This window comes from Hevea brasiliensis, chromosome 8 (assembly GCF_030052815.1).
Source record: "Hevea brasiliensis isolate MT/VB/25A 57/8 chromosome 8, ASM3005281v1, whole genome shotgun sequence".
NCBI lineage: Eukaryota > Viridiplantae > Streptophyta > Magnoliopsida > Malpighiales > Euphorbiaceae > Hevea > Hevea brasiliensis.
In genome coordinates, this window is record NC_079500.1 from 20,158,550 (window position 1) to 20,186,442 (window position 27,893).

The following is a 27,893-nucleotide window of genomic DNA, read 5'->3' on the forward strand; positions in this document are numbered from 1 at the left end:
AGAGTTCATTGCGGCTCTAAAAGCTCTTCTAAAGAAAGCAGAAGAAAAATTATCTGTTAACCCTGTTACTGTTAGAAACAAAGTTACTGTTAGAAACAAAGTTCCTGAATGGGAAATTTCAGATGGTAGAAAATCTGAACATCCTCCTCTTAGGATAGTAAAAATTCCCCACTTGAAACAAATAGTAGAAGCAGCTCCTTACAAAATTCCAAATGAAAATGATTCTGTGAATATAAAGAACATTGTTCTACAGAATAACTTTACAAATGCCCATTTGCATACCATAGGTAAGCAATTACAAAAAATGGAACAAAACCAACAGGCAACAGTTTCCCAAATTGAAACTAAGTCGGATACAAAATTGAAAAACCCAATTTTCAAACCATTCCAAGTTTCCAAAAACAGTCAAAAAGATTTACAAAACAACAACAATTCTGAATTCATCCAAGCTTTGAGAAACATGAAGACTAGGCTAGAAGCTTCAACTTCTACTCCAGTAGCACCTGAAACACCTCAAACCTCCCAAAGGAGTGTCAATATAATTGAGGAAGATTCAGATTCAGATGTCCAAAGCCAAGAAAAACAGCCCATCCAAACTGAAAAAATTCAGTCTTCAAACCTTTACAAATCAATAGACTTTATTGGCCGCGGGTAGCAACACCTCTCCCAATAACAGCTCCAGACTTAGGCATAGAAAATAGATCTGAAATCCTAAGTCAGTCTAAATTCAATGCCTCTACTGTCTATGAATGGAACATAGATGGTATGTCTGAATACAACATCTTGAATTTGCTCCAGCAAATGACCATGGCAGCAAATGCTTACAAAACCCAAACTGGAACCCCAGATAGAGCTATTGCTGAACTCCTCATTGCAGGATTCTCAGGACAGCTCAAAGGATGGTGGGATTATCATCTCACGAACCTACAAAAATATGAAATTCTAGAATCCATACAAACTCAAGAAGATGGCGTGCCAATTCTTGATGAGTTAGGCCAACCAATCCCAGATGTAGTAGCCACTTTGATTGTAATAATCTCCTTACATTTCGTAGGTGACCCATCTCATCTTAAGGATAAGAATGCCGAACTCCTTTCAAACCTTAGATGCAAAAAACTGAGTGATTTTCAGTATTACAAAAACACTTTTCTTACTAGGGTAATGCTTAGAAAAGATTCTAATCAGCCCTTTTGGAAAGAAAAATTCCTTGCTGGACTTTCGATCCTTTTAGGAGAAAAAGTTAGGAATAAAATCAAGGAAGCATTTGGAAATCAAATCCCGTATGATAAATTAACCTATGGTGAACTAGTCAATCTCACTCAAAAAGAAGGTTTAAAGATTTGTCAGGATTTGAAATTACAAAAACATTTAAAATGGGAAATGAGAAAAACTCGCCAAGAGTTAGGATCTTTCTGCAAACAATTTGAAATAGGAACCAAAAACCCTACTCCAGATTGTGGAGGAAGTTGTAGCAGAAAACCTTACAAAAAATCATCCCAAAAATACAAAAACTCTTCAAAACCAGAAAAAGATTCCTATTACAAAAAACTTTCAAAAAAGACTAGTAAACCTAGTCCTCAATCCAAATCAAAGATCAAAAATTTAACTTGCTACAAATGTGGTAACAAAGGCCACACTGCAAATTTTTGCAAGTTAAACAAAAAACTTCATGAGTTGCAATTAGAAGAAGAAGTTATTAATAAAATAACTGCTCTTTTAGTTGAAACCGAAGGTGAGTCCAGTAATTCTGAACCCATAGAAAATGAAGAAGGATTACAAATTGATGAATTAATCACAAGTTCAGATTCTGAAACAGAAAATGAACTGTTTACAAAACCAAAATTGAAAATCAATGTTCTTTCAAAAGACCAGAAGTTACTCTTAGAAATCCTTACACAGGTTGAAGATTCTCAACTACAAAAGGAATTTTTAGGAAAACTTTTAAAAACCTTTGAAGAACCGCCAATACAAAAACCTTCTATTCTACCCTCTATTACAAAAAACACATATGACCTTACGGCCATGTTGGGTAGGAAGAAGACTTCAAAACAACCAACTGTTTCAGTCCAAAGCCTCCAGGAAGAAATAAAAGCTGTTAAGATTGAGCTTAATGAGCTTAAGGAAAAACAGGCACAGGACTCAGAAACACTTCAAAAATTACTTTCAAAACAAATCAATGAAGAAGTCGAAGAAGAAGACGAAGAAAATACTTTAGAAATTCAAAATCTTGAAAAACCTACAAAAGAATTTCTCTTCATCCTTAATGAGATTTCTTCCAGAAAATATTTGATAAAAATTTCGATAGTTTTTTCAAAAGATTTCAATATCGATACAATTACCTTATTTGATACAGGTGCAGATATAAATTGTATTAAAAAAGGCATTGTTCCAGAAAAATTCCAAGAAAAAACTACTGAAAACCTTTCAACTGCAAACAATTCCAAAATCAAAATTAATTACAAAACAAAGGCTTCAATAGCTAATTCAAATCTTCTTCTACAAACTTCATTTGTTTTAATAAAAGATATCAGTCATAGTGTCATTTTAGGGACGCCTTTTATCAATTTGATTACTCCCTACAAAGTCAACTATGATAGTATTTCTTTTAAAACAAAAAACCAAAATCTTGTTTTTCCTTTTGTTGAAAAACCCAAAACAAAGAATTTGAATATCATAAAGGCTTATTCCATTTTTGATAATCAAATAAATGTTTTGGAACAGGAAACAAGACATTTACAAAAAGAAATTTCATTAAACAAGCTTGTTTTCAAAAATCAATTTTTTGATTACTGCTTATTACAAATTAACCCTTGTGAGTTTTTGCAGATGGCAGAATCATCCAATAATGGTGATTTAGTCCACTTTGGACCAATAGTCCTCTCCAAAACTCCTGCTCAAAAATTCAGAATTAATGTAGCCAGAACTGCATATGTTCCCACAGAGAGACACCAATGTTTATTAGACAATCTTTGGACTTTAATACAAAACAAAAAGTTGGGAGTAACAGCTCTCAATGCACTTTGTATTGAGTTCGAGGAAGCTAATAAATATGTGGCTGACCTCCTTAGCAGAATTAAATATCATGAGGATCATATCATGGTAGCTCAATCATTCATTGAGTTTTTACAAAACCAAATTTTATACAAATCCATTACATCCAGAATTAGTCCATCAGATCCATCCACTTCTAACCAAAATCATCACCTTGAATTACAAAAACAGGAATTTGAAGGCTTAGGATCCCCATTGGATTCTAGTGTAAGAATTCAAAAGCGAAGGACTAAAGGCCTAGGATCCCCACTGGATTCTAGTGTAAAATTACCATTGGCCCCACTGGTCAATGTGAAAAATTATCACCACAGTGAAGTCCTTTTTACTTCACTTGGTGCCAATAGGTCCAGTTCACCATTGATTTTTAGAATTACTAAACTTTCTTTTACCATATTACCAATAAATAGTTAACATTTTGTATTATTTAAGAATTAATAACTTTCTTTTACCATCTAATAGTTTCAATTCGTTCTTTGATTTGCTTTATTTTTCATTATTTATATTTCAAATTCTACTATTCTCTATTTTTATTAAATTTATACATAGCATAAACATTTAACTAATATATATATATATATATATATATATATCACTACACCATGCATTTTTAACAAGGTAAGCTTTTTTTAATTTTTAAAGTCTTTCTTACAATTGATTGTATATATTTAATCAATTAATAAATGATATATTACAAAAATCATGCTAGTTCCTTTAGATAAATATTATATTCATGATTTTCTATTAGTTGGATTTACAAACACGATAATTTTTCTAACTTTTACGCTTGAAATTGTCTTGATCAATTAATCTTTGAGTTAGATTGGAATAGATCATAGCTAATCAACGAATTACAAAAATTTCAAACCCAATTAATTTGAAGAAAAAAGAAATTCTCTTTCTGTCAAATTGAATTATATGATTTTTCAGTAAATAAAAAATTGTAAACTTTAAATATTTTGTTAAAATATATGATTGTTATAGCTTGTAAATGAAAGGACCTTTTAATTTCTAAACAAGAAACGTGCCCATATATTAACCAATTAAAAACAAGAGACATGTCTTTAAGAAAACAGAAATACTTAATGTTGGGGGAGAGGCTGTGTGCATGGTTTTTCCTGTTCATCACCAATATATATATATATATTATATAATCGATAATGAAAATTTATTGTTTGGGATTCTTGACTTTTATTGCTCTTATACGCGCAAAACCTAATTAAAGCTAGCAAGATATATTATTATAAGCTTTACATTTTTTTCCTGCCTCCTCATATGTATATGCAAGTACGTATAAAATTTGGTTATATAATTAATTATAATTTCCACATATTTGATGATTATTATATATAGGGGTGTACAATCGGTCGGTTCGGTTCCGAACCGAACTGAACCGATAAAACTGAAAATCAAAAATAAAAAATTTTTAAAACCGAACCGAACCGATTGATAAGAGAAAATCGAACCGAATCGAACCGATAAATATCGGTTCGGTTCGGTTTTAAACAGATCAAACCGATAAATATCGGTTCGGTTCGGTTTTAAACCGATCAAACCGAAATTTATAAAATTTCATTTTTTTAACATTAAATCTAAATAATAAAAACATAAAAACAGAAAAAATTAGAAATCAAAACTAAAAAATCTTAAGGTTCGGTTCGGTTTTCTTTGATTTCGGTTCGGTTCGATTCGGTTCGATTCAATTTGATTCGATTTTTTTTGATTTCCTATATATATTAATAATTTCGGTTCGGTTCTGTTTTTTTGATTTTTTATGAAAATAACCGAACCGAACCGATTAACCGAAATTATCAAAATTATAAACCGAACCGAACCGATTAAATTTTAAAACCGAACCGATTGAACCGAATTAATCGGTTCGGTTCGGTTTTTCGGTTTAAACCGAAAACTGCACACCCCTAATTATATATATATACACCACGCATTATATCCTCAATGCCAACACCTTCAAAATTTTATTGATTTTGCTGATCTTTTGCAGGATTGGAGTAATTAGATCATGTATCATGGAGAACCATCAATTATGCATCCCTAAAATTCTATATGGATTGTAGCCATAACTATCATCTGCTGGAGTAAAATTAAAGCTCGAATCACCTACAAGCTCCAAGTTTTTAGTATAGTAGTTTCTTGATATGATATCACAATGGAGAGGTTTGAAGTTTTGACGATCTCATTTATTAATTAGTCATTTCAATTAAGGTAAAGTGGGTCTATGTGTGCCTATTCATATTTCAAGTCTGGAGGACATTCGCGTGCAAGGTTTGTTAGAAATATAAAATTAGCTATTCTTGGAGCACTCACCCACAAACTTAAGTTTTTAGGTTAAGTAGTTTTTTGATATCTTTATTTTTTTTGTATTTTATGTTATGATGTAGTAATTTGATTTTCAAATCAAGCAGTCTAATTAATTTTTTTCATCTTTAAAGATATAAAGAGTGATGAAATCTCGAGTTTAAATTTCTTATTTATCAACTATAAAATTAAAAATAATAAAAAAATATAATTACTTTTTATTATATAACTTTATTTTGAATAAAAAAAATGAGAGTAGCGAAAGGATATATTTACCTCTTATTATATATTTCATTGATGATTAAATTTTAAATTAAAAAAGTGTTGCTTTAAATTGAATTTGAAATATACAAAAATATAAAATGAATCTTGGCGTGAGGAGCCACACATAGTTCTTGGCATTGGCATATAATTTGTGGAGTGCATTGGGATTGTCCTGCCTTTCAATTAATCAATCAACATTAAAATCATTCGGAAGGCGCTTGCATTTTCCCTCAACTTTCCATGAGCAATTGGGATACTGCAAATTTATTATTTGATTATTCTGCTTAGAAAAACTACAATAAGAACTAGATGATTAAACTACGATCCATGTGTAAGTCTACATATTCACCATGGGTAATAAACTTAACGTCCGTCTGTATTCTGTGTTTTGAACCGTTTTGTTTTCTTTTTTTTTTTTTTCAGTTTTTTTCATTTAGTTTGTATCATCCTGAATTAATTAGATTAGTTTGATGTTGCAAACTAAATTTTTTTCTGAATTTATAAAAAATTTTTTCTTATAAAAAAAATGTTAATCCCATAGCGGCAATGATGAGATATATATATACACGCACATTTTAATTATGAGTTGAAGCTAATATAAATTTACCTTTTTTTTTTAGTAGAGGAATTGAGAGAGTGAAAAATCGAACTTTATTCTGCTAGTTGAGTAATATATTTTTAGCTATTAGATCAAGTTATATCAAGTATAAATTTAATTTTTGTATTAAAAATTTGTTTTAAATTGAGTGATTCCATTAATTTAAATAATGGTGTATTTTCTTTTTTTAAAAATTTTTAAATCAAGGAATCTCAATACAGTTATTCAAATAATAAATTCATTATTTTCTTACATATAAAGAAAATAATTAATATATCAATAAGTGTTTGAATTAGTGACCGGAACTAAATTATACGTATAAGGTCAAGAGTTTGAATTTTAGAGCTATTTTTATTAGATAGATTTTACTTGAATACCATTCTCAATTCGAGTATAAATTAGTCTCATGTGTATATGCGATGGAGATACTAGTGGTTGATAAAAAAAAAAATAATTAAAAGTTCAATACATAACGATATTCTTTCCTCTTGAAAAACTTAATTAAAATAAAAAACAAGATTATAAATTCATTATACACATAATGATGAAGTGTCCTTTGCAATTGTTTTAATGGGCAGGGAGAGGGCGTTGTGCATCAGCTTTCACCTAGAAAAAGAAAAAAAAAGGCTTTCCACAAGATGTCCATAACCAAGGTCGTGCAGGCAGGCCAAAGAATCAAGAAAAAGCAAATAAAAAATTTGACATTCTCATTCTGATCAAATTGCAATTAATATTCCCATCTTCTGATCAATTAAACAACGAAAGGAACATAATCGGATTACAACAGTTTTCCAATACTGCTGCAATGCAAAGATTTTATTCCTCCTCTACTTTTGTATATATATATAATCTCTCTGTTTATTTTTTGATAAACTTTTATTACATACAACCCTACAAGAGATCGTGCAATGGCCGGCGCCTCTAACATTTCTGTCGATCAACAACAAAAATGCTGTTTTTTACGCGCAAACTTCGCCGGAATCTCAGTTGGCTACGTCTTCTTCTTCATCTTCCGTATTCTGTAGTTTAGGGTTATGTTATTCGTGTGGTCACTGTATATACTTAAGTTCTTCTTCTTTTTGGGTTTTGTTCCTCATCTTTGTTATATATAATGTTATCTTCATATTTGCAGCAGGGTTTTATCTTATGCAGGTAAATTATATCATGACTAATTAATTAGGTACTTAACTTTGATCGGGGTTATAATCTAGGGTTTCCCAATGATATAAACACATGTATTCTCTCGATGTAATAAAAATGATAGGATGCATCTTATATATGCTCGATATTATATAAAAATTAATTTTATAATTATCAAATGAATTATTTGTCTCAAAATTTTTGTAAAATTAATTAAAAATATATAATGAATATATGAATTTATACATAAATAATTATTCTAATAATTATATAATTATGCTCATTCTAATATAAAATCAAGCTTATAATAACGTGCAGTCAAAAATATATTTTTTTTACTTGTAATCTCTAAGTTAAATTACACATTTAGATCCTATAGCTTGGAATATATATGATATTTTTACATTGAATGTAAGCTATAAAAGAGATAATAACTTTTCTTTAAGTGAGGTTGATCATTTGATCACTGTGAAAGAAAAATTAGGAGCGCTTCGCCTCTGCAAAATTATAAGCTGTTTAATTCAAGTTATATATATATATATATATATATATATATATATAACTTAAGGTGGGTTGTCTGACTTTATTTAGTTTAATAAATAGGGATTTAATTTGGGTTTAGCTGCCAATACTTTTTTTTTTTTTTAAAGCATTATCTTACAGCTCATGCAGTGTGAAATCGCGTTAGGGTTTTATTAGAATTATGGATGATTATCAAGGTGATGATTAATGACTTGTCTGCGAACATATAAAAATATCAGAATTATGCTTAACACCATCAACTAACGAAAATTGGAAAGCTGGAGTCCTATTTATTATAATATATTAAAATTAATCACATATTTTTATTTTAATCTTATATATTAAAAAGCAACAATATTTGTTATAATATGTTATAAACAATATAATAATTTTTGAAATTGTTTTATTATGAGTGTTCATCTTGTTTTATAAGGACATAATTAACATATAAATATTGAATAATTTAATTTTAGCCCCCAACTTTCCTTTATGCTTCCTAGAGTTTGATGGGAAGACAGAAGACCATTCATAATTAACAATTCAAAGATTTAGCAGCAAAAATACCACCTAAATACAAAAATCATATAACTTATTTTTTTTCAGTAAAAAAAAAAAAAAAAAAAAAAAGAGATTACAGGTCCTTAGAGGATCGATTCTAATCGAGTACTTGCTGGATAATTTTCAAAATAAAATTACAACGGATAAATTCAGTTTGAATTTGAATTTTGTCAGTTTTTAGCAGTTGAGATATACATAAATAACCGCTGTGTTTGTGTCCCTTTGAATAGACACCACCAACTACTTATATAAACAGAGAAAATCTTCCTTTAAAAACATAATTTCTCTAAAAATCTCTCTCAAATTTGTTTTACTGCAGAAAACATTCTTGAAATTCTCGCAATCCTGTGTAGCACTGTGAATTCGCAGATACCCTGTTACTCAAAATTATACTAAGCGGCGAATATAGCCATAAGAAAGTGGCAGTGTTGCACAGCCTTGGGACCTATGACATTTATTTTCGTATTATTGTATCAACAGTACTTCAAGGAACGCTTGGTGGGATTTGAAGAAGAAAGCAGCTGGCGACAAAAGAATACAGTAAACTGATACACTGTCTGGTTCCAGGCAGTTTATGAGAATGTCAATTACGTAGTCTCATCTCATCTCTCTCCACGATCATTAGCCGTCCTCTATATTTGATATGTCATCTCCATTCCCGTTTACCTCAATTTCTTTAAGCAAATGTTCAACCAAGAATCTCCCCACGTCTCTCTATTGCCAGGTGTGATTCTCTTTCCTCTTCCATCACCAAATCTCACTTCTCTCTCTCAGCCCCCCCTGCCTGAAAAAATTGACCAGTTCTGATCCTAACTATATGCACAATGAAACACAGTTTAATTAATTCCTCCTCTTTAGTCTTATAATCATCAATTCTTTTCATCATGTGTCTTTTAGTCAAGTACAAGGTACGTGTTTAATCCTGCTGATATGGAAGTTTGCGTAATATTTTAGCTCCATAATTGCTTCAATTCAGTCCTGTTGATGAGTTGTACTCGGCCCCGTTACAAAGAATTAAGAACTTGTTGTATACTATTAATTGCCAATAATGAAATTAAGATATTGTTGCAGAAGCTTAAGTCAATGCTTTCAAAACATTCTTGGTTCCTGTTGGGTATAAATACCTCTCATTGGTCCTGTTTTCTTTTCAAGCATCGAGTTTTTCAAGCTTCTGCAAACTGCTTGACATCAAATAAACACTCTAATAGGCTAGCCAAGAACAGGAATTAACAGGAAAATCAATGGAGCCTATTGGAGTCACTTTGGAGGGAGAGTGGAGCTCTCTTAGTGATGTGTACACCAGCAAGGAGGCTGATTTCTTGGCACAATTGCTCGGTAATAATGATTCAAGTTCAAGCTTGGGAGTTCTATCTTCTTTCTGGTCTAACCATAAATCAGAAATGAACATGGCTGGAGTCGATGAAGGTTCATTTCATACTAATTTCTACAAATTTTCACAAGGGAGTAGTAGTTATAGTGGAGGCAGCAGTTTTCTTTTTCCCACCTCAAGTCAGGAGAGCTACTACTTGAGTGATTCTCATCCAGTTTTGGTTAACAATAACAGTTCCATGTCTATGGATTTTTGTATGGGAGATGTGACAAATACTGACTCGTATCTTGTTGAAGGCGACGAGTACTGCTCGAACCAGGAAATAAGCAATGGCAATGTGGAAGAATCTGGTGGAAACCAGCAGCCTTCAGCTGCTGATCTGCCTGATAACAGTTTGCAGCCCAAGAAGGAACAAGAGATGCTGGCGCCAGAACCATCGACGACAGAAGATAAAAGCAACATCCAATCTGAGATTTCTAAGAAAAGATCGCCGAGTGCAGGAGATGTGAGTAAAGAAACAGAATTTAGTGTTGTGTTTTTTAAGTAGAATGTGTAGAAATTAGTTTATAAAGCATCTTGTAATGGTGATTTTTATAATGCAGGCTCAAAAGAACAAGAGGAATGTAAGGCCTGAGAAGAGCCAGAAGTTAATCTCGAGCAGCAACAGTGATGAAGAGAGTAATGCAGGCCTTAATGGGCCAGCCTCAAGTAGCTGCTGCTCGGAGGATGACTCAAATTCATCCCATACGCACAATGGAGGAGCTAGTTCAAGTTTGAGCTCGAAAGGGACTTCAGCCCTCAACTTGAATGGCAAAACGAGAGCCAGTAGAGGGGCGGCGACTGATCCCCAGAGCCTCTATGCAAGGGTAAACTACCTCTCTTAAAGCTACACCTCGTTGATTCAGTAACAGAAATGACTCCGCGCCCATGAGTCTCCCACATTGCATGCACTCGCATACTGAACTGTTATGTATTAAACAAACAAAATTTTGGTGAAATTTGTGCTGCATCTAGGCCAGTTAATGTAACAGAAATTGATGGGTCTTTGTGTCTTGCAGAAAAGAAGAGAAAGAATAAATGAGAGGCTGAGAATTCTACAGAACCTTGTGCCTAATGGAACAAAGGTAATTAAGCAGTACACACTTCATTAGACCATCAGAAAATGTCACTGATTTTGAAATTTTTAACTTCTTTGAAAAATTTACAAGAATGAATCTTTAAAATTGCAGGTTGATATTAGTACAATGCTAGAAGAAGCAGTTCATTATGTTAAGTTTTTGCAGCTTCAAATTAAGGTAAGAACAAACAGGGATCCTTCTCTACATGAAAGGCCACAAAATGCATCAATAAAATCATTTTCAGCGTTTTGATATGAAAATTTATCTGGAAATGGTTTTTCTGACACAACTTTTCAATTTTGTTGTTGTTTTGATTTCTGTAGCGGCTAAGTTCTGATGATCTTTGGATGTATGCCCCCATTGCTTATAACGGTATGGACATTGGACTTGATCTGAAGCTCAGCACATCAAGATGAAGGTTGAAATTAAAAAGAGAGTGGTGATTTGGATTTCTGATAATAACATATATCAAGTTACATATCTATAATATAATAAAAAGTTCAATCTTTAATGACATTTTGGAACGGGTATATTGTGCACGAGCATAGAGCGTTCCTCCTATAGCAAAAAATTCAAGAGGAGAAATCATCAAGAAAATTCATCAAATTATTCATGTTGTCACTTTTGTTTAGTAAATATTATTGGAGCAGAGTTTGTTCTTTAGAATAAATTAACTTCTTTTTCATGAGGAGATGCATACAAATGAACCGATCAGGTGCTAATGCTATCCATCTGATATCTAACCAGAAGAACTCGATCTACATTTCCAAAACCTAGCCAACTGAGCTTAAACCATCTAATCTAAATACTTGCATAAGGTTATTTTTGTTGATCTCTACATAGGTAAATACCCGAATCCAAGAAATAGAGGGCTATCTATAATAACACAGAAATATGCAATTGCATCAACAAACTCCATTAGACAATAAAGCTTCGGCTGCCCAAGTTTCTATCTTCGGAGTATTGCAGCACTTCAAGCCACGTAGAATGGACAATGGCAGGCATATTGGACTAGGCAAAGGTATACTTTTAACACAATCTTTGATCATCCGTACACGTAGGTATGATCACAGGCTCAAAAAAATAAGGGTCATTTTTTTTATCACAGGCTCAAAAAAATAAGGGTCATTGTTAATGAATTACAGAATCACCATATAAATTAAGTGGCTAGATTTAGGGATGAGAATGAAAATTCTAAAACGTTGCAGCCACATCCCTATCAATCTGCCTTAAATCCAATCCCTACTTCAACCGTTAAGCATGTTATGGTTCCAGTAAACAAGACATCTAATCTGCACTTTTTTTTGTATTGTCCATATACATTACAGGCATAAAATTCAGGCTCATAATCCTTTACTCCAAAAAGAAAATGTATGGCATGAACCACATCAACCCAGCATTACTTGAAATCCTTGAAGATCAATAATGGAGCTTGTCATTTTCAGGCATGATTGTCATTGACATGGCTTGGTACTTCTGCTCGACTGTCCAGTGGCATGTATTGTGCCATGATAGCTCTGATTTCAGAATCCATGTAAGACTGCAAAACCAACAGAGAAATGTCAACTAACTAGATATTTGTCAAATGCAATGCTGGAATACTGGAAAATAGGCATCAAAATTTTCATGAAAACATCACGATACAAACTACATCACAGATACTCCTCTTTTTTTCTTTTTCGGTAAACAGTACAGATACTCCTTTATATGGCCTATCCTAGTCTCATATACTTGGCCTGGCAGTGGTTTTCAAATACAAGACTAAAACCCGAACCCACAAACTTCAGACCAAGCCAAACTTATTGACTGGAATCACTGTCAAATACCGCTAATCATATGCAGCTCTAACAACAGGTTACAGGCATAACTATTTATCCAGCATTCATTACAAGGTCTTTCTTATTTGGAACTTCATTATAAGTCTACTATAGATGCATAACTAATAATTTCCAGCTGTGTCAGCATTGAAAGAAAATGCTAAAATACTACTAATAGTAAGAATACCATGACATAGTTAGGTTACATGAAAAATTGTCTTCTAAGGGAAATCTGGACTCTGGAGACAGTCTTGTCATCCAACTTTTCTGCATTAAGAGGTTGCACTTAGGCCTTGACTCTGCAACATCTTGATTGCAAACCCATGACTTGTGCATCAATGACCAACAAATTGCCTTTTATCCAGATTTTTACTTCAGAAATTTCATGTATGACTAACAATCGTTCCAGTTTCCAGAGGCCAATAGAACTTACTGTTTCCAGATTTTTACTTCAGAAATTTCATGTATGACTAACAAAAATTCCAGTTTCCACAGGCCAATAGAACCTACTCTTTCCTTATGCTGCTTCTAAACATACCATAGCAGTAAACCTCATGACTTCATTATCATAAGTGGCGATTATTAAGGCAACAGTTAGCGATAGCACCATAATTTCAAAGTTTTTACAATAATACACGTCCAGCCGAGGAGATAAAATACCCCACCAAAAATTTAAAAAAGAAAATAAATGAATATTTTAAAAAAAAAAAACCACTACGCTTACCCTCAATCTATATTTGTAGACGAGGTATGCTCCACCAGCAGCCATTCCTAAGCCTATCAAAATGACCCAGAAAGCAGCCCATGCTGACCTCACTTCAGTGCCTCTCTTACCTGACATTGATCGAAGTGTTAACAAAGCAAGTAGTATTTAAGTTTCTACACAGACTAGCTAGGTTTATGGTTTGAACACACTTATGCAGGTATCATGGTCTCTCATATAAAGAAGATCTCCACTGCAAGTGCAATCATAGCTACCCCACGTATTTTTGCAGCTACATTCAGGGCACTGACAGGCTTTCTTCTCTTTGCATTCATCAATATCTGCATGGTCAATAAGAAGTGACAAAATAATATCAATCAAGATTGTTGACAACTCGCAGTTTCTCTTTGACATGACTTCAACTGCAATCCAGGTTAACAAAATTGTCTTGACATAACACAAGCTCACTATTCAAAGCATTGGAGCATCCCGATTGTCCAAAAATAGTTAGGTTTTTCAAACTGAAACAATGGCCTTATACTGAAATTTTGCTTTATTACTATAAAACTACTGCTGACTGCGGCAACAGGAACAAAATATTTCTGAAGTTATACTGCAACTGAACAGTAAATTTGAGCCAAGTATCGCTGAAGCCTGCAGGATCCTGTGCAAGTCAGAAAGGACCACTTTGCAAGGCCAACAACTCATCCTAAGCCAAGAACTACCATAAGGGCAAAAATAGCCTCTTACTGGGAAGTAAAATAGACACCAGACAAAAGTTCCAAAATTGTGGGAAGACACCGGGTTCTTATTGCATCCCCTTGAAGAATAAGACCAAAAAACACATTCCTTCTGCATGTCTGAAATTTATTCTCTATTACAACATAGAGTGACTTCTTTTTCTGTCAAGCCTTATGCCTCAAAGTCAGACACCATACTCATGTACAATGAATTATTGTTTAAGAATCCTGGTAAAAATAATTGTAGAAGAAGTAAATATGTAAGCATCTCTTACCCTCGCAACTTCTCACACCATCGCCTTTAAACCCAGCAGGACACTGGCATTTACCACCATCAATATCCTGTTTACCAGGATAATTAGAAGCTGAACCTGAATTTATTTACTGGACAATAAAAAATTAGCGAAAGTAAAAGATCACTAACCAAACAAGCAGAGAAGGTGTGTCCATTTCGAGATTTATGCCAACAGCCTCCATTATTTATCTTGCACCTCCCTGGTCCACTCACTGTAAAGTGCAAAGTACTTGATTTGGATATAACACTAATATATGAAGTTCAGGAACAAAAGTATTCTAGACATTCAGCTAAAAATAAATAAATAAATAAACCACTTTATATATGATGCACGCACATACATTTATCTGTATCATCAGAGAGTCAGACCCAAAGAATCAATCTTCAAAATACACAGTTCAACATTTCTCACTAGTTTAATGGAGCAGGACCCACCAACCCATAACACATGAACTCACATGCAAACTCCATAATGCTAGTGACATAAAATCTATTGATTGAGTCTAGGGAGGTTTCATAATCCTCCCTCACCAATTACTCACACTTTCTTTTTCTTCCTTTCCTATTTTTTGCCTTTATTTCAACTTTGCATTATATAGATTTAAACACCCTAGCATTTTCAATGCAATAGCACTTGGCGCTTATTTAACCCAAAAAAAAGTCCAATAAAATATTTTACAAATGAAAAATGGACGACATGATTAAACAATTTTCTAAACCTCCATTTTTCCACTCCAAAATGAAAATTTAAAAAACTGAGAAAAGATAACAGGAAAATAGGGGAAAAAAATGTTTCCCATAACCAAACAAGGCCGAAAAGTTCCAAAGCAGATTTCACTGATCCAGGAAAAACTAACCGCAATGCATTTCAATGTTCAGGTTGACTTGGATTTCAACAGGACTACTGACCACCCAAAAACTATCTGTAGTGTATTATGTATCTTCAATTATAATGCATGAAAAATTTCCTTAATTTTAAGTTTTATCTTGTAATATTACCAAATACAAACAGAATAATCATGTCAAGTCCTTTTCCATTAACGTACGCTAAAAAAATTCAGACAATAATTCAAAGTAGTCACAGAAGAAGCCCTAAAATTTGCTAAATCAATTGGAAAGATGCTTACTAATCATGCATCATAAAATTGTACTGACAAAACAAGAAGCATTAAAATCACCTTCACAGTGGCTATAACCATCTCCTTTGAACTGAACTCCATCGACCAAAGGGCATTCACAAACCCTCCCGCGAAATGTATCCTGAGCAAATAAACACCACTGTCAATTAGGTAACATGGACAAACACAGAACCCAACAGCCAGAAACAAGCACATAGAGATAGCTGCACTGCAGCAAGTTTTTACCCTTACCTTGCAAGCTGTAATGTTGGCTGTTTTATCTTGCCAGCAACCCCCATTATTGTCCAAGCAGTCATTGGTCTCAACATCTGCCTCAGAAAGTTTCCACAATCAAAAACAAAAGAATAACAAGTCGCATAAGACTGCAACTACGCAACTTTAGTTGCACAGAAGTAATGTGCTGGAGTTGTGACTATATATGTCCTCACCTCAACCGTATGTATTTACATTTAGAGCATGTTTTGGCTTCTTGTTGCTAATAGCAACTTTTAGACAAAATATTTGAAGGAATTCTCTTTGGTAAAATGGGCGATTTTCAGATGCCAAAAGCCAATTTCGAAAAAAGCATATATTTGAAGCTTTGGCAAATAGCTATTGAATTGCATTGATAAAATTCTGCAAATAGCTATTCACTCTCTAATTCAAATTCTTATCATGCAAATTTGGTAGGTATGGGAAATAGCAAAACCAAACACGCTATTGTTGACCACTCTCAAGAATGAACCTCTATTATGTGAGCTTCAAAAATCAAGTCTTATAGTTGCATCAAAATAGCGATGTTAATTCCCACTGAACAGCATGAGAAAACTTACCACCACTCAAACAAACACCTGGCTCAGTGGTTTCTTCAAAACCAGCACAGATAGCTTTCAGAACAGCACCTTTCTCCAACTTTCCTGCAAGTAAATGCATTTGTTTAATAATAATAATAATAATAATAATAATAATAATAATAATAATAATAATAATAATAATAATAAAGGCTTTGCATCCGAGAAACAGAAGCACAAAGTAACAGACCTCGATATTGTCGATTGTTGACAACAAGAGTGGGCAATATCGTTACATCACCCCTTGATCCTTTCCCAATCTGCATGAAGGAATTTGTCAAGCAGCTATGCATGGTTGAACTTAATATCAGAAGTTTCAAAGTTTTGCAGAGTGGCAAAAAGAGATCAAACATACTGAGACATAAAATTAATAGAATTAGTAATGTAAACCTATACTATATAAAAGACAATTACCTGGGCATCTTGCTCTTCTTTCAAAACAGAATTCTCAGAATCAGCATTTGGGTCTCCCATACAGTTACCAACCTTTTTAACATCAAGCCCTGTTCACATATTACATAAATGAAAAGAAATCAATAAACATGACCACCATTTTGTCTCCCCATTTTTAGGCAATCCTTTTAATGAGAAGATGCAATGAGGATTATTTACCAAGGGCTCTGATAACACCATCAGCACATTCTTTGTTGTATTTTTTCTCCTTCATAGGACATCTGATTTGGAAATCAGTCACATAATCCCACCATATCCAAGGTCTTTTGCTCCCATTTGCAACTCTATAAACACAGAGTTGTCTTAGATTTTCAAGAACAACATCTTTACCCTCATAACCCGTGCTGAAATCCTGTTCAGGATCAGGAGCACAGTATCTTCCATGATTTATGCACTGGGACTTGCACTGCCTGCTCAAGGTGAACGCCTGAGGACAGTACCAGGTTATATAATGAGGTGTGAACTGGGTGTAACCGCCTTTCTCAAGTATCTGTGCTGGACCCCTAAAATCCTTTACGAATTCCATCAGCATATCACATTTTACCCCACATTCATCATTGCTGTTGGTCCACAACTCGTACTCTACACGATCATCAGGATGTGGAACAGCTTCTCTCCAATCAAGATTCACATCTACCATCTCCCCACTGGCTATTGCTTTCTTTAATGTTTCACCAAAGCTTTTCTCAATAAGTGCAGATGGTATTGTTATGTTCTCAATATATTTTGCAGATGAACCATCCTCTTCAGGTGAATCCATCGTTATCAATGGCTCCTCAATGTCATCTGCAACAAGTACTGCAGAAGCCCCTGCCTTTTGGGCATTCCAAACTTTCAAAGCAAAGAAGCAGTCTAAAAAGCACCAAAATCACTCATTAGCTAATTTGCACAATGGCTGCATTTTTTAACTCAACAGTCAACACTAATTTCATTTCGTAAAGAGTCATGCAAGAAAAAAATCCCCTCAATTCAGCTATGTTTGGATAATATATATGTATATAAGTTCACAGAAGTAGGTTCAAAACGCATTGTAGGAATTGTAACACTGATATGCACAGATTATAGAAGCAGATAAACCACCAGAGAAAGGTTCAGGCTCCCAAATCTAATCTCTCACGGTCTCAAGATGGCAGTTGAACCTTGAGTTAGATATTAACAACTCATTCACCTATGAATTCATTCTCCACTAAAAAAAAAAAAAACTAATTATCACAGTTCAGCACATTGCCTACTTTGACATAGGTAGATACCACAAACTGCAATTTAAGGAACGACAGTTCTATCATAGCAATTCAACATAAAGCCCTCAAGTAAGAGGACCACTATTATGCATAAATGACAGCAAAGAATAGAAAATTTTCAAATGCCAGAGGAGAAAAAAAAAGCTTTTATCCCATTGGAACTCTATAGCTTGTTCAAAGAAAGCCCTAAGTATCCTACATTGCCTACGTCAACTGACATCACACTCATCATTCATCAACATGATGAAAAAGCTCAAAAGGATGGTTTCAAATTGCATTCAATAACAAAAAATAATCTCAATCATACAGATCAAGTGCTTGTATCTCATGCAAGCCGCAAAAAAAGGATATTAGAACAACCCATACAAATAAATTCACATTTTACTCCTATGTTAAAGCAGCAGTAGCAAGACAACAGCAAATTTAAAATCAGAACACATTAGTGATAATGCTCAATCAACCAAATAATCTCACACCTCAAACAATAGATTTTAGTACAAGTGAGCTAATTAAGCATAAGAACAATTTAAAAGAGAAACCTTTAAAATATTAGTAACTTAGCAAACAAATAAAAAGTAAAAAAGTATCAGAAGGATATAATCATATAACTAAATAAGTAATCACCAAATTAACTACTGTACCAAGAAATCAAGTCAACTGCACCAAATTTCAAACGAGGAAACTCAAAATCAACCTAAAAAATATCATACCTAAAACCTTTATTCCAAAAGCTAAATTGCTCATAGATCAAAAGTCAAAACTGTAAGAAAGTTGGACCTTGACCAGCAACAAAGAAAATCAATCCTACAAATTAAAGTCAACATATAAGTACCCATGATCATAAAGAATAATAACAAAAACATAAAGATATAGACAAAGAATTTAATTTAGCTAACAAACACTGCTTAATCAATCCAAGGCTTCTAAGACTTCAAACCCCTCATCATCTCCTATATTCACCAAATAAAACACTTGCAATCTGAATTCTAAAAAGATCATCAATAATAAACACTAATCAGATAAGGGGCTCAATGGCCCTATAAATTGAAAAAAAGCGAACACATATCATGAATCAGATTGATCAAAACGACAATATAGGTGTCATCTGATCAGCGAAAAGGGCAAAAACAAAGAAAATTACTTAAAAAAAGGAAAAAAAAAAAAGAGTAACTCTTCTGTGAAGCTAAACAAATTAGCCATCAACAGTGCCTCATGACCAAAAAGACAATAATAACAAGCACTTCACCCCAAATTAGATGATGGATAGCTCCTCAATCATCAATCATTCATTACAACGGTCATATCCCCAAACTCCCAAAATAATATGGAAAGGGATCAACTGCAAATTACTTACAAAAGCACAGGACAATCAAAATCCTGAAAAGAGTACTATTGAAAATGACAACAGATATAAAACATGCAAATCAATCCAGATTAATAAAATAAACTACCTTCATAGTCAAACGACCAAGCAAACTAAACCTAAATCCCAAAATGACAAACTGGTCAAGCAAAGTTGAGCATGGCAAATTTATATGCGCCATAATTTACCAATTTTATCTGAATAAAAAAAAATAAAAAATCCTAAGCACTGCCCAGAAAGAAGCTAAAAGTATGCAAGGCAATCCTAATTAACCAATTTCATTGAGTCAAAAGAACCGATATAAATAAAAGTGCTCAACTAATAAATAAATAAATAAATAAAAATTAAACACTCAACATCAAAACGGCAATCAAAACTTAAAAGAAAAAAAAAAAAACACACACACACACACACACACTCTACTGAGTCAGGCCTACGGATTACAAAAAAAGAGCTTAAGAACAAGCAATTTTATTCAAATTTGCAAAATGGAATCTCGCAAATAACCAAACCAAACCACATACGCCACGACAACTCATAAAAACAATCGAATTGGCTTGAAACGAGAAGGTAACTCATACTCAAATCAAGAATTTATGTGTCAATGCACAACAACAATCAAATTAACTAAAAAACGAAAGGGAGTACCTCCACGATCGAGCAAAACAAAAGTCGGTAAAGCTCCAGGCTTAGACTTGAAAGAAATCCCAAAATCATCAAACTCCTTACAGCCCTTACTGTTATCTTTAGGGTAAGCCACAGTCCCTGCCATACTACCCCCGTATTGTGGTATCCCAAAATTCCCTATTGCACTATCATGCGTCCCCTTTATTTTTTCCGGCGATGTCACCCTCAAGCTGTTGTTCTCCACCACAAATCTCGCTAGAGAATTAGGAACCATCAAATACACATACAAAAACCCTAGAAAGAGACTAAAACCTGGTCTTCTGAGCTCCATCTCGTCCCAAAACAATTTCAAAAGAAATATTAAAATAAAAATAAAAATTTTATGGGCTTTGCTTTTGCGGATCAATCGATTGAGCTAAATAAATAAAAATGTTGTTTTGGAAGCATAATTAAAAAAAAAAAAAGAAAAAAAATTCTAGAGGCCATTTCTGTTGTTAGGTGTTTTGGGAAACAGAATCCAAGATGTGGGGTGGTTTTCTTATTGGGGTTTCTTGGGGAGTTGAAGAAATCATGCGTGTTCGATTGATCGTGGCATATGCGTAGGTGGGCATTGGTTCTTTCTGTTTCTTTTCTTTTCAGCTGCGTGAAAAGTGCTCGTCTCTCTTTGTTTGTACTTTCGCTATCAGTCTGGAGACGAAGGAAATGCAAATCCAAGTGACAAATAAAGAACTTTTTTTTTCTTTTTCCATCACTCCAAAAATTATATTGAAAAGGACCATATTATCCATTTATTACAAGAAACTTCCAAATCTAGATAATAAAAACAACATTATCATTACTTGCATTTGAGAAAATTTAGGCTATAAGAAGGAAAATAAAGTTAGCCTGATATATCTCTAATTATTAAATTAAATTAAATTAAATATTAAATATTTTAAATAAATTTATAAAAATTATACTTTTTTCTTATTAATTAAAATTAAATTTCTCTTGAAACACTTTAGACTTAATTATAAATATAACAAAATATATATCATATTATAATGTGTATAAGCTAATCAATGATATTTTTAATTTGAATATTTTTAAATTCATTTGAATATTATTTAGTTATTATAATATATTTTTAAAACTATCGCTAAAATTATTAAATATTAAATTTAATCTGTAAATGAAGTTAGTATAAAAATAAATTGTATTAAAAATAAAAATAAATTTGAACATATTATTTAAAATAAATAAACTAAAATATATAAAATTAATCCCAACATATTATATTTATTGAGTATCAAAAGTTGGATCAATGGTCGAGTAGGATTATATATATATATATATATATATATATATAATATGATGAAGACTACAGTGGCAATTTGGTAATTGAGGGAAGTAGAAAATTTCGGTTGTGTACCTAATGCACCCGTTAGATCCCACCAAATTAGTCAACACGGATAATGGCAGCGCTTTTGGCAGCCACCTGGTCTTCATCAAAAATAAAAATAAGATAATTATTTTTTATCTATTTTTTTACATGAAAAAAAAATATATTTATATTTTTATTTTTAGGAATCTAGTATATTAAACTAAAATAAAATTATTAAATTTTTATATTATTTATACTACAAAATAACACTCGATAATTAAATTATTTTTCTTTTAATAAGAAAACATTTTGACAAACAAAATAACATATAATTTGTATAAAATAAAATAGGTCGTACAAATAAATTTAAACTTTTATATTAATTACTGATTATATTTGAAATTTTTAATTTTAAATAATTTAAAAAAATTAAATAATTTTTATTCAAAATTCAAAAATTAATTTAAAAATTTTAACCTTTTATACTTGAATTGCTATATGATATGTCATGTGATATTTTTTTTATTTAATTTATCTCTCCCCACTCTCTCTCTCTCTCTCTCTCCAAGCAAAAGAGTAGAAATTCTACACCAAATAAGTTTGATTGCTTAGAACAGGGAGAGAAAATGAGATAGAGAGCGAAAGGTGAATTAAATAAAAAAAATTTCACTTGAGCATTGAAAAAAGGAAAGAGTTACATTCTACTGTTGCTCAGTCCATTAGACTTTTAATTGATATATATAGTGTTTCCACAACCTATAAAAGAGAATGATATATAGTATTTTTTTAGAGTTAATTATATTAATCTATGTAAATATTTAGTCTTTTAGTTAATTTTAATTACATTTTATAATTTTATTTAGTTAAACGTTAATTTCTTTCATTTTAATTGATGTTTGTTATTTTTAGGGAAAAATTATAAAGAAGAGTAAATAATTAAAAAAAGTCTACTTTTAGCAGAAAATCTCATGGTCAGCTATGAGATTCTCATGGTTGCTTGTGAGATTGAAGACACAAGTATGGCTTCTTGTGTGTTGATAATAGGGCGCATGGCCAGCATGAGATTGCCTCTTACATGCATGGCTGGCTATGAGATTGTCTTTGAGAGATTATTTTTCATTCAATAAATTTTTGACACATCATCAAAAGTAGGAGAAGGATCCAAAAGAGTGGGTTATTAGAAATTTGAGCTAGAGAAGAGGAGAGGATGTTTTCGGAGGTCTTTTGGCCAAACGCTCCAGAAAATTTCATTGTTGAGAAAGAGCAAGAAATTGGAGATGGTTTTCTTAGAGCATTTGGAGGCTAAAGCAAGAATTCTTCATCAAGCACACTTAGAGTTTATTATTTTTATTCTTTTCATTTCTTTTCTTTTATTTGAAACTCATTTGTTAATTTGATATTTGGATTTGCTTTTATTGATTTTGAGTTGATACTTGAGAAAATGAATGGCTAAATGCTTAAGCTAGGGATTTGATGTTACTTGACTTAATTTAATCTCTAGATTTTGATCTAATTTTCTCTACTTTGCTAATAGTTTTTTTTTTTTTTAATTTAATGCTTTTGAGTATCTTGACCAAATACTTGAATGATGTTAGATTTATAATCTATGGTTAGAAAACATGATTATGAGTTTGATTGGATAATAACTATCATAGATTTCAATTAAGAGTAGAAACTAAGATTGGGTCTATGGAGTTTTATTGAAATATTCTTCTTCTTAATGCTCTAATTAATTGAGTAATTCTCTATTAGGAAATAGAAATTAATTCTTTAATTAGAAGGTTTGATGATACCTGGAAGAGATTATTAAATGCTTTTGATTATTAACCCTTGCAAGAGTAGTTAAATTTGATTATTAGACAAAATTAATTGAGATTAATTATTGAGTCAAGAGAAATCAATATCCCTAGCCATTTTTATTTGAATTTAAACACAAAGTTTTCATTGCTTTTATTAATTAATTTCTAATTTTAGTTAATTTCATTTTTAGCTTAATTTTAATTTCTTGAATTTTATCCAATTTGATAGTCTAGATATTAGTAAAATTAACATAAATTTTAGTAATTAAAGACAATCCTTATGGGAATGATACATTACTCTTCACCGTATTACTTATACGATTCCGTACACTTGCGAATGTATATCAAGTTTTTGACATCATTGCTAGGGATTGACAACTTTAATTTCAAAATAGTTGATTTTATTGGTAATCTAGGCATTTTTATTTTGTTGAATTTAATTTTGTGTTTTTGCTTTAGTTATTTTTCAGGTGGTTTATGAGAAAATTGGTTGACTCAAGCTCATTGAAATTTGATCCTGAAATTGAGAGAACTTGTAGAGAGAATAGAAAACAAGTTAGAGAAAGGAAGAAGGCTAAAAAAGAGGCTAATATTGAAATGGAGGACATGAATTCTAGAGTTGTGATTGAAGAAGTGGTAGATGAAGAGTAAGAGCAACAAGTTCCAAGGCAACAAAGGAGGGTTTTGCGGGATTACATTAGTCCAACAGTGTTTGGTTCTACATCGAGCGTTACAAGACCTCCAGTGCAAGCTAACAATTTTGAGCTGAAGCTTACTCTTATTTAGAAGGTTTAGACTGCATGTTAGTTTGGAGGGACTATAAATAAGGATCCTAGTGTCCATTTGGAGAGTTTTCTCATGATATGTGATACACTGAAGTTTAATGGAGTTTCAGATGATGCTATTAGATTGAGACTCTTTCCATTCTCACTAAAGGATAGAGTAAGAGCATGGCTGAATTCTTTACTAACTGGGTCTATCACTACATGGGAGGATTTGGCAAAAAAGTTTATGGCCAAGTTCTTTCCCCTAGCCAAGACTGTGAAGCTAAGAAATGAAATCCAGATGTTTACTCAGATGGATATGGAAACACTTTATAAAGCTTAGGATAGATTCAAGGATTTGGTGAGAAGGTGTCCATAACATGGATTACCTTAGTGGTTGTTGATTCAGAGTTTCTACAATGGATTGAATGGTTATACTAAAAGCAATGTAGATTATACAGCGGAAGGATCACTTTAGGGGAAGTCAATTGATAAGGGTTATGAGCTGTTGGAAGAGTTAGTTGATAATTGTTATCAATGGCCTAATGAGAGGAGCACAACAACGAGAGCTGCTAGAGTTCATGAGGTTGACTCCATTATTACACTGAATACTAAAATGGATTTTATATCTAGAAGACTGGACAAGATATCAGTGAATGCAGCTACTACTAGCACTAGAGCACCTATTTGTGAGAATTGTATTGGGCCACATACAACAAGGGATTGTTACATTAATAAGTCATTCTTCCAACTAGTGTAAGAGCAAGCTCAATATGTAAGCAATTCTGGAAAATAGCAAAACAATCCATATTCTGATACATACACCCTTGCTTGGAAGAATCACCCAAATTTTTCATGGGGAGGACAACCACAATAACATTAGCAGGCTAACTATCAAAGCAGAGTGCCACCTAATTTTTCACAACCAGAGAAGAAATCAAGTTTGGAAGATATAGTTGCTAATTTGGCTAAGACAATTGAGAATTTCATTAATGAGATGAAGATAAATTTCCAGAATCAGAATGTGACTTTACAAAATTAGCAAGCTACTATTAAGAATTTAGAGGTGTAAATGGGGCAGCTAGCCAATATGATAGCAAATAGACCACAAGATGTATAGCTAACTAAGACAGAGACAAATCCAAGAGAGCAACGCAATGCAATCACCTTGAGGAGTGGAAAGTAATTGGGGGAACCACAAAAGAAAGAGAAGGGAAAAGAAGTTGAAAAAGAAGCTATTGATGCAAAGGAGAAGAAAAAGGAGTTAGTCAAGCTATATATGCCTCCAATTCCATTTCCTCAGCGCCTATTGAAAAACAAGCAAGATAAGGATTTTTTTAAATTTCTTGACATATTTAAAAAGTTGCACATCAATATCCCTTTTGCTAAAGCACTAGCACAATTGTCAAATTGTGTCAAGTTTCTGAAGGAGATTCTATCTAAGAAAAGGAAATTGGAAGATTATGAGATGGTCATGCTAACAAAGGAATGTAGTTCAATCATTCAAAACAAGATGCCACCAAAATCTAAAGAACTAGGGAGTTTTACTATTCCTTGTAATATTGGCAATGTAGAATTTACTAAAACTTTGTGTGATCTTGGTGCAAGTATTAATTTAATGCCTTTCTCTGTTTGTAGGAAATTGGGGTTAAATGAAATTAAATCTACAACTGTTGCACTACAACTTGCAGACCACTCATTCACTTACCTGAAGGGTATAGTTGAAGATGTGCTGATGAAGGTTGACAAGTTCATTTTTCTAGTAGACTTCCTTATGCTTGACATGAAATAAGATAAGGAGGTGCCTCTTATATTAGGTCACCCATTCCTTGTCATTAGAAAAGCATTGATTAGTGTACCTGAAGGTAAATTAACTCTTAGGGTTGGCCAATAGGAGGTAACTTTCAATATTTTCAATGATTCTAAATTTCCTTCAAATAAAGATGAATGCTTTAGAATTGATATGGTGGATAAATGTCGAAGAGAGGTTTTTGTTGAGCCTAAAATTAATTTGAAAGATATTTTTAATGACAATTCCATTAAGGAAAATTGTGAGTAGGAAGTAGTGCATGATGTTGATGTAGAGGAAGAAAAGGCAAAGTTTAGGTCGAATCCCAAGGTCAAAATTAAAAAACTTGCATCTTGAAGTGATATTGGACTGCTAAACAAAGTTACGAGTGTTTTCACTATAGTAGGAAGGAAATGAAAGCACAAAGTTATTGGAACACCTGTTGGCAATAGTGACATATTCATCTTCAAGCCTCTATGAAGAGTTAGAAATTGTCAAGATAAAGACCTAAAACAAGTGCTCTTAGGAGGCAACCCAAGCAATAAATTTTAATATCCTTTGAGTTTGTTATTTCTTTAAGTTTTGTTCATATGTAGTTGCATTTCATATTTAGTTTAAATTTAGTTGAAGTGTTTCCCCAAATTTTGATTGGCATTGTTTTCTTTTGGTTATAGGTATAGAAGAAGAAAAAGAAAAGAAGAATGCATGAGGTTCATAAGAAATGAGTAGAAGGTTAAGTTTGGTGAAGAAAGGGAAAAGGCATGCATCAAAGAGGAGTGATTCTAATCTCTTATTGCTTTGATAAAATTCATTGTGTGCTTGATTAGGTCAATGAAAATTAATTTCTACCTTTGATGTGATACACTTAATTTGGATGTTGTTTGTCACACTTTACCCCTCTGTAAGGCATAACATGATCCCGTAGAATACCTAATGAACTACCGAACTTCACCTACCGATAACTCATTAAGTACCCTACAAGGGATTTTAAAATAATTTTCTTACTTTTGTTAAGTGGTGAGCATTTTCTAATAGGTATTTAAAATATTTAATTAAAATTAAAACTAGTTAATATTTTTGGTCCATTTTATTTCTCCACAAATTTTATAAAAATTTTGCCAAAGTTCCGTCTGTATTTTGAGAAAAACAGTTATTCAAATACCTGAAAAAAAGCACTTTCAAAAATTTTCTCAACCACTACTTCAATTTTACAATCAATCTCAACAATTTCTCAAATATCAAAATTCAACAGTCAACATTTGTCAATTTCTAAAATTCAATCATCATTAAAATAATATCTATCAATCTCATTCAAATTAAAATAAAACATTTTCATTCATTAAAGACAACAAAATATATATATATATATATATATATATATATATATATATATATATATATATATACATCATACCAAAATCTACAGTATGAAAATTCAAACTAAATTTTATTAATACAAACTTTGTACAAACTGCTCAAGACCGATTTACATGTCCATACATTTATGTGCAATACATACATCAAAATAAATATTTACAGGCAGGGTATAAATTATACCCGAAGACTTCAAGCTGATAGCTCCTCAAACCTCAGCAGCTCAGTCTGCTGCTCCTCTAGTCTCTAAATCTGCGACAGCAATAGAAGCTATCGCTGAGTACTAGGACTCAGTGGTACACAACATACTAAAATAATCTTTATGCAGAAATAAAATCACATTTATTCAAAATTTGAACTGAGCATGCGAGTTAAATACAAAACATAATTTATGAGATTTTAATCCCAAACAATTTCATTTTGAAGTGTCAAATCACATTTCATAAAACCCACAGTTAGATCATGCCATTCGAAACAAATAGAATCTCAATAGCCAGAGGCTAAAGAGAAATCATATCACAAGGCTAGCTAGCTCAAATATATGGATATCCATTCACATCCTCTTCTACTGGCACATCTCAACACTTCTCCAGAGAATGAATCAAAATTTGAAACTAATTACCCCCACTAGTTGTGCTAGTGAGGTGTTCAAATATATGGTCATGACACTGTGGTTTCAAAACTTATCTTAACAATTTGCTA

General features: G+C 32.4%; 2 protein-coding genes and 1 non-coding gene across 3 annotated transcripts; 1 reads left to right on the forward strand and 2 right to left on the reverse strand.

Annotated features, from left to right (window-relative positions):
* The first annotated feature begins 8,813 nt into the window (after positions 1-8,813).
* LOC110661423 (transcription factor bHLH84) lies at positions 8,814-11,535 on the forward strand. Its single transcript, XM_021820051.2, has 5 exons — positions 8,814-10,281; positions 10,379-10,642; positions 10,835-10,900; positions 11,006-11,071; positions 11,218-11,535. The coding sequence occupies exons 1-5, from the start codon at positions 9,688-9,690 to the stop codon at positions 11,308-11,310; spliced, it is 1,083 nt and encodes a 360-aa protein (XP_021675743.2). The 5' UTR covers positions 8,814-9,687; the 3' UTR covers positions 11,311-11,535.
* Positions 11,536-12,004: 469 nt separating this feature from the next.
* Positions 12,005-20,806, reverse strand: LOC110661422 (vacuolar-sorting receptor 1). The gene is made up of 12 exons (XM_021820049.2): positions 20,124-20,806; positions 17,031-17,723; positions 16,833-16,921; positions 16,609-16,678; positions 16,401-16,484; positions 15,820-15,896; positions 15,628-15,709; positions 14,579-14,661; positions 14,430-14,496; positions 13,627-13,755; positions 13,436-13,545; positions 12,005-12,434 (listed from the first exon to the last, which is right to left on the reverse strand). The coding sequence occupies exons 1-12, from the start codon at positions 20,431-20,433 to the stop codon at positions 12,336-12,338; spliced, it is 1,893 nt and encodes a 630-aa protein (XP_021675741.2). The 5' UTR covers positions 20,434-20,806; the 3' UTR covers positions 12,005-12,335.
* Positions 20,807-24,308: 3,502 nt separating this feature from the next.
* On the reverse strand, positions 24,309-24,415 carry LOC131182595 (small nucleolar RNA R71). The gene has a single exon (XR_009150859.1). It is a non-coding gene; the product is annotated as a small nucleolar RNA R71 (small nucleolar RNA).
* Between the last annotated feature and the right edge of the window lie 3,478 nt (positions 24,416-27,893).